Genomic DNA, 16,987 nt, shown 5'->3' with positions numbered 1-16,987 from the left:
TTGAGATTCCTTCTCTCTATTCAGCTGGAAGACGTAGGTTGCATTCATTGCCTACCTTCGTCTTCAACGTCACATAGTGTTGTTTCTCCTTAAGCTGAGATTCAACGTCTATGAGATTTTCTTGCCATCAGGGACCTCGGTCTTTTGAAGGCAATTGACTTTCGCCTTTTGAGCTTATGCATTAAGAGAATCATCGCCGCGCCGTCCGGCATCGGTGAACTAACAAATATTTTATTTGTTTGGTCTCTCAGCATAACTCTTTAAAGGGCGAAGGTCACGTGACTTACCCGGATGCTTGGACAACTTGCCTCTACTGATTCCGAACCAGTCAGTCGGCAGCTGTCAGAGCGCCCGAGTCAGTTACGAACTATGCTGTGGACTTAGTTCGGTTGTTCCAGCAATCATTACTTCGTCTTAATAGCTTGTCAGTATGAGTACTGTACATAACCAAAGTCGAGAAGAGGGATAGGTCATACGACTATCCCCTTCTTTTCGTCTTAGGTAACTGCATGACTTCTCTTGAGAAGTCAAGCACAAAGGGATGGGATTTGTGACGCTCGATTTCGTACCGATCTTCGAGCGAAGACTCAGAACCCTTCGGTAACTGACGATTGGTTCGAGTCCTTCACAATACCCTCCCTAATGGACTTCACCGCCTCCGATACGAAGGCTATGCTGCTTTGTCCTGTGAAGGCGCGACGGAGCTGTCTGAAGAAACTCGACACCCAGGATGAATGTGGACGCCTCTTCATCATTCTCTCGCGTTCCGCAAGAACTTCTCCGTGGCGCAGGTAATGAAGGCAGGCGCCTGGTCCAACCGGACCGCATGCACCTCCTTCTACCTTCGGGATATTGCCCACAGTTCCTTGGATCTTTTTCCTTGGGAACCGTGGTGGTTGCTCAACACGTTGTGTAGTTAACCCAGACCCTCGCAGGCTGAACAGCATCGAGTCCTGGTGTGACCGTAAGAATGGATGAGGAATGAGAGTGTGACTGGCTCCTCTTCCCATCTTTTTCTTCCCTCTACCTCTGGGTAGAGGGACACGGTCGTCACCCTGCTGGGTAAGGACGAGATGCAGGTGAGCTACTCAATAGAGCACCATCCTATCCCTTTCAGTAGGGATAGGAGTAAATATCCACCACTTCCTCCAACAAGGGGGAGGAAGTGGATGCCAATTTGAGACAAACCCATAATTTTATGATTGTCTCTTGCAAACAGGAACAAGTTCTTGCTTGCTGGTACGAAGAGATACGCTTGCCTCTCTCTTAGTACTTGGCCCAGAGGTCTGACCATTGATCCTGCGGTGCACACCCCGATCAATCGGACAGAGGTTTGGATCCCTCCCTTGCTCTTACGACCAGGGAGGCACTCCAGGGTTGGACGAACACCAGTCTGTTCACCAAAAAGACTCAGATTCCTCCCACCAAGAAGTGAGTCTTCCTATTGTTAAAGGACCGAGGGTTTGTATTACGTATCGGAACAAATGACAATTTGTCGAAAATTGCATTTTTCCTAACTATACAAACCTGAGGTCCTTTACATATTGTCCCACCTCATGCCACCCCTCACTCTGCAACTTTTTGCATGGGCCTAAAGCAAAAGTGATTCTTCACCTCTCGGGCGGCCGCGGGCGCTCTTTTTGCGCACGAGGTCGGACAAGCAGTTAACTACCGTTCTCCCCTTGTTCGAAGCTTACGACCGTCCCAGCTGCCGCTAGTTACCTTCCTATTGTTAAAGGACCTCAGGTTTGTATAGTTAGGAAAAATGCAATTTTCGACAAATTGTCATATTACCCTCGCGACATGATTCTTTTAACAGTTGAATTGTCCGGGGGGTAGGCGCATACCGTAGTTAACTCTACGGTTTGTGACAGAGACGAATTGTATCTTAATTGAACTGCAACTCGGGGTTGCCTGCAACCTCCCAGCAGTTATCAGTTTCGATTTTAGATACTTGGTATTGTCATGACAACACCAAATCAGCTTTTGTATTTACCGAAATCCGTTTCGTTTAAATATAATTGCTCGAGCGTATTCTTTATGCTCGATGGTTCTAGCCGAACGCATTCCTTCGTGGAATAATGGATTACCTGGCAACTCAGGATGACGAGTCACCGAGAGCTACTGCGTATTGAACTGCCTGATAGCAGCTCAGTATCAGCTAGGTCTCGGAGATGCACGGTCTGTTACGTCTCTCTCTCCCCTGGTTTGATTGACTACCGAACCGTATCTCTGCCCAACAATCATGGACTTAGGTCTCTGATTAACGGGGATTCTCGCAATAATGAAGGACTATCTACTGCTGTGACGCTCGATTTCATCGCCTTCGACATTGCGAGAATTTTCAACAGAGATATCTCTTGGACTCTTTCATCTTTCTGTTTACCGCACGGTAACAGAAGTCTGTACTAGTCTCCCGCTGCATCGCACCGCGATAATGCGAATGATTTTTGCAGACATCTGAGTTTGTCTTCAAAATATCTCGTATTCGTAGGTGTGCAATTATTCATTGTTCGCCCGAATTAACAGATGTGTCAGAAGACATCGCCTACTCTCCGACCTGACAGCTCTACTTCCAAATGTTCAGCCCATGAGAAGCAGTTCTTCAGGCAGTATTTCCCTGTGTCTTCATTACTGAAAAGCGCTCCGCTTTTATTGCAACTACGATCCTCACCGGACAGCAATGAATAGCGGTAGGCGTTCTCAGTCTTTGTAGCACAGGTTCAGAATCTTGAGAATCCTTCTCTCGGTTCAGCTGTGAAGACGTAGGTTGCTTTTTCTGTACACCTTCGTCTTCAACGACACATAGTGTTGTTTCTCCTTAGCTGAGAATCAACTATACTATGAGATATCTTGCCATCAGGGACCTCGGTCTCTAGAAGGCAATTGACTTTCGCCTGTTGGGCACATGCCTTAAGAGAATCATCACCTCGCCTTCTGGCATCGGTGACGAACAAATTATTTGTTTAGTCTCTTGGCATAACCCTTTTAAGGCGAAGGTCACGTGACTTGCTCGGGTGCTTAGGGACAACTTAGACCTCCTTACCGAACGCAGTCAGTCGGCAGCTGTCAGAGCGCCCAAACGTCAGTTACGAACTTCGCTGTGGACTTAGTTCGGTTGTTCCATAACAGTCTTTTTCTTCGTCCTAACGGCTTGTCACAGTACCCATACCATCGCACACCCACCATTGAGTGTCGGTGTCCTATCCACTACCGAGAAGAACTTCACTGCATGGGGATAGGAGAATGTGAAACACTTCGCTGCAGACGGATAGACCAGTATGGGTACAGGACATCACCGAAGTCGAGAAGAGGGATAGGTCATACGACCATTCCCTTCTTTTCCTCTGAGGTAATTGCATGACTTTTCCTGCGAAGTCAAGCATCCAGGGGATGGGGATTCGTGACGCTCGATTTCGTACCGAACTTCGTAGCGAAGACTCAGAACCCTTCGGTTCCTGACGATCGGTTAGAGTCCTTCACAATCCCCTCCCTAATGGACTTCACCGCCTTCGATGCGAAGGAGATGCTGCTTTGTCCTGTGAAAGCGCGACCGCGCTTTCTGAAGAAACTCGACATCCCAGGCTGAGTGTTGAAGACTCTTCGTCAGCACCAAGATGACCTAGAAGTACACTCCCTCGAGTTACACAAGAACTTCTCCGTGGCGCAGGTACTGAAGGCAGGGGTCTGGTACAACCAGACCACTGGCACCTCCTTCTACCTTTTGGATATTGCCCACAGGTCCTTGGATCGTTTTCCTTGGGACCCGTGGTGGCTGCTCAACACGTTGTGTAGCTAACCCAGACCCTAGCAGGCTGAACAGCATCGAGTCCTGGTGTGACTGTAAGAATAGATAAGTGAATGAGAGAGTGACTGGCTTCTCTTCCTATCTTTTTCTCCCCCTCTACCTGTGGGTAGAGGGATACGGTCATCACCTTGCTGGATAAGGACGAGATGCCGGTGAGCTACTCGACAGAGCCCCATCCTATCCCTTTCACTAGGGATGGGAGCGAATATCCACCACTTCCTCCTACAAGGGGGGGGAAGTGGATGCCATCAAGAGACAAACCATAACTTTATGTTGCCTCTTGCAAATAGGAACTTGTTCTTGTTTGCTGGTACGAAGAGATACGCTTGCCTCTCTCTAGTACTTGGTCCAGAGGTCTGACCATTGATCCTGCGGTGCACACCCCGATCAATCGGACAGAGGCTTGGATCCCTCCCTCGCTCTTACGACCAGGGAGGCATTCCAAGGTTGGGCGAACACCAGTCTGTTCACAAAAGACTCAGATTCCTCCCACCAAGAAGTGAGTCTTCCTATTGTAAAAGGACCGAAGGTTTGTATGCCGTGTCGGAACAAATGACAATTTGTCCAAAATTGCATTTTTCCTAACTATACAAACCTGAGGTCCTTTTACAATAGGAAAGTACTAGCGGCAGCTGGATAGGTCGTAAGCTTTCGAACAAGGGGTTCGGTAGTTAACTGCTTGTCCGACAGGCGCGCGCGCGCGACTGGGAGGTAAACAAATCACTTTTGCTTTTGGCCCAAGCAAAAACTGCAGAGTGAGGGGTGGCATGAGGTGGGACTATGTGTAAAAGGACCTCAGGTTTGTATAGTTAGGAAAAATGCAATTTTGGACAAATTGTCATATCAAGTACTCACCCACCTCCCCTCAGGGGACAGTGGAAATAAAAATTATGAATAGAAAATGGGAACGGTTCCTGATACCCGCCTCCCAGCAGCGGGAATGGGTACTAACCACCTGGCCGACCACTGCGTATGCCGGAAGTTTTTGAAATTATGTCGGACTTCAGAAAATACAGCTATATATATATCTGCCAGGTAAGTATGAACAAACTTTATTGTATCATAACAATATCATAATTGTTGGTAACAAGGCTCAGCAGTTATATATTTGAAGAGAAAAAGGTGAAAATATTTGTCTGACATGGTAAGAATGAGAAACTGCGACTGGCAAAGAAATATGAACCTATAAGAACATATGATTTGAAGATTTTTGGGAGCAAAGGCAGCAAGCTGTTGCATGCATGAAGGATACTAAGAAAATGAGTTAATTACCACCATATCCAAAGTGAAAGGAAAGCATACCATATGCAGGACTGAGCTTGAGCATTAGAGGCATGTCAGTCATGACTAAAATTTGTATGGTGGGGCTAGTATATCCACATCCATGAAAATCCATGGAATAAAGGCTGTATCTTATTACAGGGTTTGTATGGAAAGACTTGTTTTGTGTAATAAAAGTGTTTGCATTTTATATTCTTCTACATATGAACCTCACTGAGTTATTCAAGTTATTTGTGTAGTATATTGATGGAAGTTTGAGAAAGCTACTCGAGTTTTTAAATCTTATTGAAAATTTGAGAAAGTAATTCTAGTTGCTTCAAGGTTATGAGTGAACCAAGAAGATTATAGGAACAGATGTTTTTATTTTATCAAGTGATTGTGTTTTCTTTTCAGAGCTACATCTGCCAAATGGACAAATCTTGGGGTGCTCCAATCTTCATGCGGTTACAAATCTTACAGTGATTGGTGCTGGGTGGACCAAAGCTGTATACAAGTACAGTATTCAGTTTCACGTTTTTGTCGAAGGTTTAAGGATCATTTAATTTTATTCCACCTATGTTGCTGTAAATCAGAACATATTTAACAAGTTTCAGTTAACATCCAGTTTTCTAAATAAGATTTTTCATAAAAACATATTACTTATCATTAGCCAACACAGTTGACCCCCATATTCGTGGGGATGTGTACTGGACCCCCCCAGTGGATTCTTAGAACCCACTCTAAAAATGCTTATACAGTGGACCCCCCGTATTCGCGTTCTCCAGATTCGCGGACTCACACATTCGCGGATTTCTCTGGGGAACGTTTCCCCGCATTATTCGCGGAAAATTCGCGCATTCGCGGTATTTTTCTATGATAAATATCCACAAATTCCTGGTTTTTTTTATGAATTTCATCATAAAATGCACTTTTTGTGATAAAACTATTAAAAAAACCAAGTATGAAAATTTTTAGTGGGTTTTCCTTCAGTTTTAACTAACAAAATAGGCTGTTTTTAGCATTTTTATAGGGGTTCCAAACATTCACGGGTTCTAACTATTCACGGGGGCATCTGGTACGCATCCCCCGCGAATACGGGGGGACCACTGTAACTGCCTATCTTGAAAGGTCCAATACCAAATGTGTACCGTTAATAACCTCCTACTTCTAATATACCTGAAATTACTGTCCTGTTACTGTATTAATCTTTGAGATCATATTATTATTAATATAATTTCAAAGTCTTTTATTATTTGATATGATTTAAGCTTATTAAACTTACTAATACAGTATTAATCAATATTTTTACATATTTGAAAATTGGTAAATCATTTTTTTATTATAAAAATGTGTTAGTCATGAAAATAACATCGGAATACACTAATTAGTGAATATTCATCGTTGAAAACCCTGAAAATAGGTGAATTTCCCACGAATAATGGATAACTGTCAAAAGGAGAATGGCAGTGTCCTAGTGTCTGTATTATTTATGGATTCTTGGTTCCACAGTTGGTAACTACTTCACTTCATGTAGTCTAGACTACTAACTGTGAGAAGTTGGTAGGGCTTGGTAGTAAGAACTTTTTGTTAAAGTTATGAATTTGTATAAAATGTATTTCATTTTGAAAGAATTAGATTTACTTAACCAAAAATTTGCATTATTTTTAGTTTCTGCTGTTATAGTATTTGCTGCCTGATAAGTAGAGCTACTTGAAATTAAAAGTTCTCAAAGTCTTATTTTGAAAATGTGTGATTGTGTCCCAAGGTATTAATTGACTAGAAATGAACTCTAATACTTTATTACAGCATGTATGCAAATGAGAATTTGAGAGTTATTACAGCATGAATGCAGAACGAGTGTGTCTGGGAGATATGTCATATATTTTTATGTAATTTGGCTAATAAGGATTTGCTTTTTTTTTCAGAGCTTATTACAAAGATCGATGGGTGGCTATAAAAACTGTGCACACTGGAGGCCATGATATGACAAATTGCCATACAGATGTGAGTGTCTGCTATCAACAGTGTGCTTCAAAGATTCTTAAGGAGAGTTTACTTCTCCAACAACTTGCTCATTCAAACGTGGTAAAGGTAAAGTGATTGAATTTTTGTATATTTAAATTGATTGAATACATATTTAGTTAACCCTTTGAGGAAAGGGGGCCACTCAAAATCTGTCATAACAGAAAGCTAACCCTGCACTGACTGAGCAACAATGCTCAACATAAATTGTATTTGATCTCTCCACATCGTGTTGTAATTCATGTTACAATAATGAATTTGGTGTCATTTGAAAGCTATATAAATGGCTACAATGGTTTGTTATTTGGACAGATAGCTTTTCATCTCCCACTATAGCAATGAACTATGACACTGCATTGAAACCCAGAAGTCTGAACATAAGTTATACACATATCTAAGGTTTAGAGGTGTAGGTCTTGTTTTTTAGGTTTCTCTTCTAAAAGAAGAGTGACCTGATGTGGCAAACCTCCATTTGGTCAATGATACTTGCCTCCCACCAAGAGTAAGTCTATCCTAATGTTGAGACCCCAGGTTTGTTCCATGTATGAACAAATGACAGGTTTTTTTAAATAATTAGTATTTGTCATAACTAACAAGCCTGCGGTCTTGACATTTAAGGCCCACCTGTAACCACCCCTCTGACAGTTTAACCTGGGTTGGAAGAATAACTAGACATCATGAGGCCTAGCTTGGGTCAGTTGCTGTTCCACCTAACTCATGACAGAAGACAGATGCCACCAGTTCCTTGCATATACAATTCTGTTGAATTTTTTACTAGTTTCTGGCTGGTGCTAGAATATTTATCCTAATATTAAGATCGCAGGTTTACTAGTTATGAGAAATACAAATTATTTTTAAAATTTGTCATTTTGCAAGGGGTCAGAATATATAGACTAACCATCTTCAGCATCAACAGTAGAGGCAGATGCTGAGATAGAAGAATGGATTGAGGTTGAAGCAACAGGTTGGTTACCTCTTCCCTGATTCGGAGAGAGAACAATGTGGATATCATCCTCACTGCCAAGTTCACTCTCAAAATCAAGATCTAAATCTTTACATCTCAAATATGTTTGTAGGTCTAAATCACTGTTGAAGAGCTCCAATACTTTATTGACCTTGGTAGGGGGTCAAATTTCATCTTTGGCATTCACAAAGTTCTGATAAGTTTAGCGCCATTATGCTGTTATTTGGTTGGTCTGATGGAGCATCACTTGATTTTTGTAGTCACTTTTTGCTTTTTGGTACTATGACAATTATATTATTGCCATACAGGAAATAACTCGAGTATAACATGTTAATCAGAATTTTAAAGGGTTATTCATGTGCTCTTTAGGTGATTACCCAGCTCATAAGAAACAAGACAAGGTGATAGCCACCTATGAAATTCAGCTTCTGATGGACATTGGGGCAAAAGATGTTGTTATGACGTAATTTACCAGGATCACAGAATTATATCTGAACTTGCATGTATCTGGTCAGAGATGATGGAAATGCCATCCTAACCTCTGTCAAGTCCACTTTCTCAAGTGCTTAAGAGATCTTGCAGTCTTGAATGCTCCAGACTTTTTTTTATTTTGGTCAAGACATGTTACCAGGTGATTTTAACGAACTCAGTATCTTATTCATGGCTTACTGGTGAAATTGTTGAAGCATTTTATTTGAGATGTCATTTTGCCTTGTTAAATCTTTTCTCAGGGGTGTAAATCTTATCTTAGTGAATGTATGAGTGTATTCTGGGTGGGACTAGTGGTAGCATGGTTATTTCATTTACAGCCTTGATCAGAGTTCTCCAGCTGGAAGGATGTGGTGACTGAAGAGCTTCAGAGACTGTTCCTTTTCACATGAATGTAGTAACTATTTTCAGTATTAATTAGGTCCTGCCACTTCTAGCACATCCAGGTTTCACTTCTAGCACATCCAGGTTTCACTTCTAGCACATCCAGGTTTTTTTATGTGCCTGCTGTCATGTTAACAGTCCCTCCTCCCACACTTTGCATGTATTCTCGGTAAAGAGAGAAAAAAAGGGCTAAAAAGTAATGAAAAGTATTGTCAGTGAGACAAGGAGGGTTTTAGATGTTTTGAGATCTATAAACCTTTCATGTAATTATCATTTTCATACATTCAACTTACCTGTCAGATATATACATAGCTATCGACTCCGTCGTCCCCGACAGAAATTAGAATTTCGCGGCACACGCTACAGGTAGGTCAGGTGATCTACCGCCTGTCCGCGTGGGTGGCAGGACTAGGAACCATTCCCATTTTCTAATCAGATTCTCTCTGTCGCTGGGAATGTAAACATATGTTTACTTTCCCTCCTGATTTGATTTTCGTGTTTCATCGCCATCGATCTTCTGGGCCGACTTTTACAGGGAAGTACTGGATCGGTGGTTCGGCATACGCTTTTAATAACTTTTAATGAATTAACTTCGAAGTTTTCGAAGAATAGAGGATGTGTAACTACCGAAGTTTTCGGTAGACAATTACATAGTTTGCAAGAAAGGGAAATATAAATATTTATTCATTGATAAAGTGTAATAAATGTTAGAATTTGATTGAGGAAAATAAGGTAACTTCCTATTTGAGGAAGTCAGAAAAACATAGAACTAGATATGCTTTCTTTAGAAGCTTTAATAGCTCTCGTTCTGACGAGCAGTTAGAATATTAACAGTACTAGTAGTGTTGTTTCCTCATCACCTTCTTACTTCACAGAAACTACAAATTCATTTGCAATTTGAAGATAAAGGAATGTAGCTCAAGATATGAGCTATTATAAGGTAAGAAGTGATTATAGTGTTCCCCATTGCAATAGAGGGTGCGTCTGATCGGCTCTGTCTCGCTCCCAGGCCTAGACCTCTTCCAAGCTCCCTGGCCTGGAGGAGAAGGAAAGTCGAAAGCCGTACGGAGATTATGGAGAATCCCCACCGATCAGGCGTCCCCTCGGCAGGTTCTGTAGGACGTCCCAGACTGCCAGGGATAGCCATTGGAAAGGCATCCTAATTCAATGTGTTCCCCTTATTATTATCGTCTTGACGAATAAGGAGAAGAAACATTCAACGGCGTAGATTAAATGAAGATGCAAGATAATCTCGTCTGGCTATCGGAACCTCAGAAGAGACGGAGAAAGGAAGACATCATTCGATAACAGTTGCGGTAGAGGCATTGCCCTATCCGGGTTCATCCCCCGTACAGCTCTATCCCATGGGGGTTTGAAATAGTTATTTCAATAAATTCCTCATCGGTACGTGTATTTGAAAATATATCTATTCTGAGAATAACGAATTAGATAATAAAGAATATTTGTTGATCGAATGAATTATATGGATCTCGTTTAGTGATTACATATATATATATAACTTTTAAGCTTCTAGCTCCTCGGGCATGAAGCTCCGGTAACGAGGCTCAATGCGCCTAAAGCGTCTGAAACAAGGCGCAAAGCGCCTGAAACGAGGCGCAAAGCACCTGAAGAGCCTGAATAGAGGCGCAAAGCGCCTGAAGCACTATGAACCAGGATCTTCATTGGAAATGGAAGTCCTTCTCATTCAGAAGAAAGGGAGGGCTATGGACGAAAATGGAAGTATTGTCGAATTCTAAGCAAGAACAAGTGTACAAGAGATCGGAACCTTCCGCACGCGGATCCTTCCGCAAAAGCGGAACCTTCCAGAAGGCGGAAGATTCCAGATTCGAATCGCCTTCCAGGCTCTTGGAATTTTCCAAGAAGGAATATTTTCCAAATTGTGCAGAACATTTCACATAAGCGGAATTTGACAATGACTCGGAACCTTCCGCACAAGCGGAAACTTCCAGACGTACAGAACTTTCCAGGCGAGGAATCGCCTTTCAGACACTCGGAACTTTCCAAGCGGAAATCTTTTTCCGGATAAGCGGAACATTCCGAACGCGGAACCTTCCGCACAAGAAAAACTTTACAAGCGCGAACGTAGGAAAATCTGCTAGATCCAGGAGTATTTCTGATCAGAACTCCTAGGCGCCAGGAGTATTCGGAACGCGATACTCCTCCAGGTGCAGGAGTGTTCTGATCCCACGATACCCTCCCAGGCGCCAGAGTATTCCGGAACGCGATACTCCTGACCAGGCACCAGGGAGTATTCGAGGCACGATACTCCTCCCTCCCAGGCGCCAGAGTATTCGGAACGTGATACTCCTACAGCCCAGGAGTATTCCGATCATGATACTCCTCCTAGGAAAGCGATACTTACTGCCAGGCGCCAGGAGTATTCCGGAGCACGATACTCCTTCCCAGGCGCCAAGGAGTATTCGGAACGTGATACCCCTACCAGGCAGGAGTATTTTCCGATCACGATACTCCTCCTAGGAAAGCGATACTTCTGCCAGCGCCAGGAGTATTCCGAGCACGATACTCCTCCCAGGCGCCAGGAGTATTCGAACGTGATACTCCTGCCATGGCTGCCAGGAGTATGCCGAGCCGAGAGTATTCCGACTCGCCCTCCCGAGACTCCTTCCAAGCGCCAGGAGTATTCTAGGCAAGATACTCCTGCTTAGCGCCAGGCTCTTTCTCCTACAAGAAGAGCCTGACATCCGCCAAGAGTCCTCCAGGCGAAAGGTGAAAGACATTCGAGGCTTCTCCTGATAGGGACGGGAGTTGTCGCACAGGCGACCGTCGCCCTTGTCAGGATAGTCTTAATGCAATAAAGGCAAGAGCAAGTTCGGCTTTTTCCTGGCAGGGACTCAAGATGTAGCACAGGCTGCTGTAGCCCTTGTCAGGTTAGAGTCGGTACTGCTAAAAGCCCTTCACCTTCTCCCAATTTGAGGAATGGAAGATAGAGCAGAATTGTGAGAATTAGTTCAATAGTAAGTGGATATTAAAATCATCCTCCTTCTAAAAAATAATGCAACCAACCATTTTCAGAAAGAGGGGCAATCGTTTGGAAGTTGAACAAGATTCGTACGAGCTCTCATTCATTGATTAGAGGCTATTCCAGATAAGAAAGGCGTAAAATACGGACTTATCTCCAAGATAATAAAAGCTGGAGAGATTCTCTTCGATCCTCGGTTGTCATTTGCGATCTCTTTCGACTAATACTCATTCGGGTTTATTGACGAAAAGAACGAAGAGAGTAAGATTTCCATTCTTTCTCTGCATGTCGGAGAGGAAAGAATGTCGTAGAAGACTTATTGTATACGACTACTGAATGACAAGTCATATACGCATACCATAGTTGCCTTTCTGGTTCACTACGGAATTATCTATATCCTTACAGGATTTTCCTAGTAAGGACTTCGCTTAAAAGGTTTGTTTCGGCAATACCTACTCAGCTTCGGTATTTAACAAAGGTTGTTTGTTGGCTTAAATTTGCATTATTGAGAGCTTTCTTAGGCTCGAGAATAATTTTATTATATCCCTTCATTGAAGGGAGTAACTGGCAACTCAGAATGAATGCAGCCAGGCAGTGAACGAGACGGATTTGTAACGCCAATTCAGTACCATCCGGTTCTCGGTCGTGAGCGGTTGGTTACATCTCTCTCTCCTAAGGGATCGAATGGTTCACCGTATATTCCCCCTACAATCAGGGACTTAACCACGAATTGAGGGGATTTTTAGGCAAACATGAATAACATAGTATTTGTTTTGCTAAGGATCTCTCTCTGCCTCGGCGAGGAAAGAATGTAGTAGAAAATTCACCTTAAGATAACGGTTACGGTTAAGCCTTATGCACACATCGTGGTTAATTACAGAATTCCTACTATCCTTACAAGAGTTTCCTAGATGAATGCTGTTTACCACAATGTGATGGTATTATAAAGGATTTTAATTCGGCAGAGCACGATTTAACCTATTTGGAAACAGACACGGAACGTAACGATCGCTCGATGCGGGATTTTGCACGTCCGTGAGAACCTTCTTGATCGACGATAATAACTGTTAACGTATGTTTAACATTTATTGGAAAGAGTTGTGAGAACCTGCGGAAAGTATTCACAGACCTCTTCGCAAGGTAGAAGACGAACGAGCTTCTTATAGTTTGCTTCCTTTTCCTCGAAACAAGAGAGGTAGCAAGATACGCCATCTTTAATTTAAATAGGGGAATAAACTTTAGTCTTTTTTCCCCATGTTATTTATATTCTTAACAGATATTAAGATAAATGGGCGTTAAAAGAAGAAGATGAATGCATCATTTTGGCAATAAAAAGGTTGGATTCACAGAGGTCACGTTCTTCTCTCAGCATGTGTCTGAAGGTTTTTTCTAAGAGAGTAGAGATTTTATCGGAATCTATTATAAATATTGGGCCTGGAAAATCTATCCACTCTGAGTCTGTCTGCGTGCAGACTGACCAGAAGTAAATATGAATGAGAGGATTTTTCAAGGGAAGCTTGATAATTCCTTCAGATATGTTAAAGACATAGAGTTGCTGCAGATCGTGCTAGATGGAAAGGGGAAACTGTCCTCTTCCGATACCTCTGTGAACCACATAATGGTTTTCTTCCCTTTCAGGGGGAAGAATCACCTTGGTATTTTATGCTATCAATGAACACAGTAAAAAGATATACTCTGTCTCGACAAAGAATATTAGAGATAGTAGAGAATTAAGATCTTCGGGATCTTATACAATACCTCTATACGATAAGAGTAGGAGATCTTATACTTAGAATGGGATCCTAATTTGGGCCTCAGATTCCGTGTTCTGTCAAGTCCTAAACGATCAAAAGGACAAGTGAAATTTTGGGCTTTAGAATCTGGAATAAAATTCTATGAAGACTCGGCAATGGGTTCTGGCCAGCATAGTATGTTTGGCAAAAGAACTAAAGCCTTTTATTCCTGGATCAACGCTTTCAGATAGAGGTTTCGTTGTCCGGGTAATGTATTGACGTTGTCATCTACAGAAGAAGACAAGGTTTAAACGTTTACTGACAGAGTCTTGGGAACGCGATGAGGGCTCAAACTACTTCCCAAAAGGTTCAGAGAGATACATTAAAGAGCTAGAAATCAGGAGTCCTACCAATTTCAGCTCAGAATCTCTTTAAACTTCCAGGCTCCTTCCCTTCCTTCGGGCAACGATAGGGAAGCTTCTGCAACGAGAAAACTCATCAACATGTAGGAGGAGAACTCGTTAGCAACGGAAGTATTCAATAAGGATCCTCCTCGGAGGAAGACTTGTCTCTCGGACTTTTAGATTTCCTATCGTCTACTGGATGTAGCTGACTAAAATCACCTCCCCTTGCCGGAAAGGCCAAAAGCTCAAAGTGAAAGAATTTCTTCCACCCTTCTCCAGTCTCCTGATAAACGATGGTGGATCTTCAGGACTTTCGGACAATGTAGCGCCAGTCAGGCGCCAAATGGCAAAACAGGCGTGAAGACGCCAGAGAAAGACAGTCAATATGAACCTGTCATTGTCTGATGCCAGAGAAAGACAGTCAATATGAACACCGTCATTGTCTGATGAGGAGAAGGCAGGGCGGGCTCCAACCTGGCGCAGTGTGCTAGAGGCGAACAAATCGGGAAAAAGTGTCCGATGTGGACATCGCCAGTTTTCCTCGAGACTCTTAACAAGCTCGAAGCTCCAGCAAGTGGGGAGAAGTCAGCCACGCGCCAGGCGCGAGGCTCCAAACAGGCGCAAGGCTCTGACAAGGTGCGAGGCACCGGCCAGGCGCGAGGCGCCAGGCAAACAGGATGCGGCCCAGGCAGGCAAGGCCAGGCAGCCAGGGCAGGCGTAGGCGCCAGCAGGCGCGAGGCGCCAGCCAGGCGCAAGCCAGGCTCAAGGCTTCATCCAGATGAGATCCAGTTCAAAGAAAGTCCTAGTCTTCTTTGAAACAATAATGATCTCTAAAGCACTTCATAAGTGACTTGATGATACCTTCAAACAGCTGAGAATTTAAAAGCTCATGAAGTGCGAGCTTTTGCAAATTCTTGTTCTTTTCGTAACAATATGTCAGGAAGACATATTAGCTTTAACATATGAGAGATGCAACGATGTGTTGACTGCTCATTACACGAAGGACGTCAAGTTAACCTACGAGAGATCCTTCTCTCTTGGTTTATACGTGTCAGCGGATACGTTGCTGGGATAAGGAGCCGACACTGATCCTTTAATAATGAGTTGAATTTATTTTAACTTAGTGAATTTTATTGAGGTTTGAAAGGAGTTTGGGGGATAACTCTTTTTCAATTCTAGCACAAACCCTCATGTTAGGAACAGGTGATCGGGATCGGTGTTGCGCTCCTTAGTTATGCCAATAGGCATAGGCATATTGTCATATAAGCGGATTAGCACCCATTGACAAATGCCAATTAGGCTCGACCGAGTAAGTGGATAAGACCCCATCGGTAGACCCACAATAACTCTTGGCCACAGATCACTTATCTTGCTAAGGCTCTTGAGACGAAGCAAACTCCTATGCAATAGCTAGGAAGTCGACCCTTTGTCTAGAAACACAGAGGAACCAAGGTCTATAAATACTTACAACATATGTTGTTTACCTGTCTAGTCAGTAGTTAGCTGTCTCTTGCCCTCCACCAAAGGGTGTCAATCAGCTATGTATATATCTGACAGGTAAGTTGAATGTATGAAAATGATATTGTTATGATACAATAAAGTTTCATACATACTTACCTGGCAGATATATACAATTGAAGACCCACCCAGCCTAACCCGCAGGAGACAGGTGAAGAGAGAATCTGAATTAGAAAACGGAATGGTTCCTAGTCTGCCACCCAGCGGCAGGCCGGTAGATCACCTGACCTACCTGTAGCGTGTGCCGCGAAATTCGAATTTCTGTCGGGGACGACGGAGTCGATAGCTATGTATATATCTGCCAGCTGTCTCTTGCCCTCCACCAAAGGGTGTCAATCAGCTATGTATATATCTGACAGGTAAGTTGAATGTATGAAAATTATATTGTTATGATACAATAAAGTTTCATACATACTTACCTGGCAGATATATACAATTGAAGACCCACCCAGCCTCCCCCACAGGAAGACAGGTGGAAGAGAGAATCTGATTAGAAAACGGAATGGTTCCTAGTCCTGCCACCCAGCGGCAGGCCGGTAGATCACCTGACCTACCTGTAGCGTGTGCCCGCGAAATTCGAATTTCTTCGGGACGAGGAGTCGATAGCTATGTATATATCTGCCAGGTAAGTATGTATGAAACTTTATTGTATCATAACAATATCATTTTACTTGTATTAGTAAATGATTCTTCACTTTCCTGAGTTTGCATTGGATTACACTATTAAGAAAGTTAGGGAATGGTAGAAATAATGAGAAATATGTGTTTTTATGTAGTTGTAATGAGAAATGCTTTTACAGAATATACTTTTGGCACAAATATTTTATTTTGAAACTAAACATTGCTACATAACTTATTAGGAAAATCATAGAACAATCATAACTAGATTATTAGTGTGGTCTTGATGGAATTTGAGCCCTCTGATTTTGTTGTACGCAAGCAGTGTCTGATATATACCCAAAGTATAAAGAAGTCTAAACCAATAGGGATGAGTATGGAAAAAAGTTTATTGATTTTAATTACCCTCTAAGACCAAAATATGAATAAATACCAATATCTTTTTGCAGCTGAATTTTGTTTGTGAAGCAGATAAACAAAATCTTATTATTATGGCATTTAAACACCTTAGACCCTGCTTCTGGTTTTGGCTTTACACATTTAGGTGGGGATTGTTGTGAGAGTGAAGAATACTACCTAGGAACAAAGAATGCACAATAGTATGTACATTCAATGAAGCTTTTTTATATCTGAGGTATAGTTAACCTCAAAAGTGTAGCCCAATTTGTTAGATTCATTATATATTCTCTGAATGGCTCCCCCTCATTTTGGGACCACCTTGACGTGGTGAGGGGGCTCTCGAACCTCAGGAATCTCTTCCCAGGTTCGAACCCAAGAGTCCCATAT

General features: G+C 42.6%; 1 protein-coding gene across 2 annotated transcripts in view; it reads left to right on the top strand.

The window, feature by feature from the left end:
* The window catches only part of LOC135198952 (extracellular tyrosine-protein kinase PKDCC-like), a 158,352-nt gene that overhangs the window by 44,542 nt on the left and 96,823 nt on the right, over nt 1-16,987 (top strand). For both annotated transcript variants that reach the window (XM_064226879.1, XM_064226873.1), the window contains 2 exons: nt 5,483-5,582; nt 6,994-7,159. In XM_064226879.1, the coding sequence (XP_064082949.1) occupies nt 5,483-5,582; nt 6,994-7,159 (266 nt within the window). The remainder of the gene's footprint in view (nt 1-5,482; nt 5,583-6,993; nt 7,160-16,987) is intronic.

The sequence above is a fragment of the Macrobrachium nipponense genome, chromosome 23, assembly GCF_015104395.2.
Source record: "Macrobrachium nipponense isolate FS-2020 chromosome 23, ASM1510439v2, whole genome shotgun sequence".
Classification (NCBI taxonomy): Eukaryota; Metazoa; Arthropoda; class Malacostraca; order Decapoda; family Palaemonidae; genus Macrobrachium; species Macrobrachium nipponense.
The sequence above is the reverse complement of the archived record's forward strand: the minus strand, read 5'-3'. Positions and strand labels throughout refer to the sequence as shown.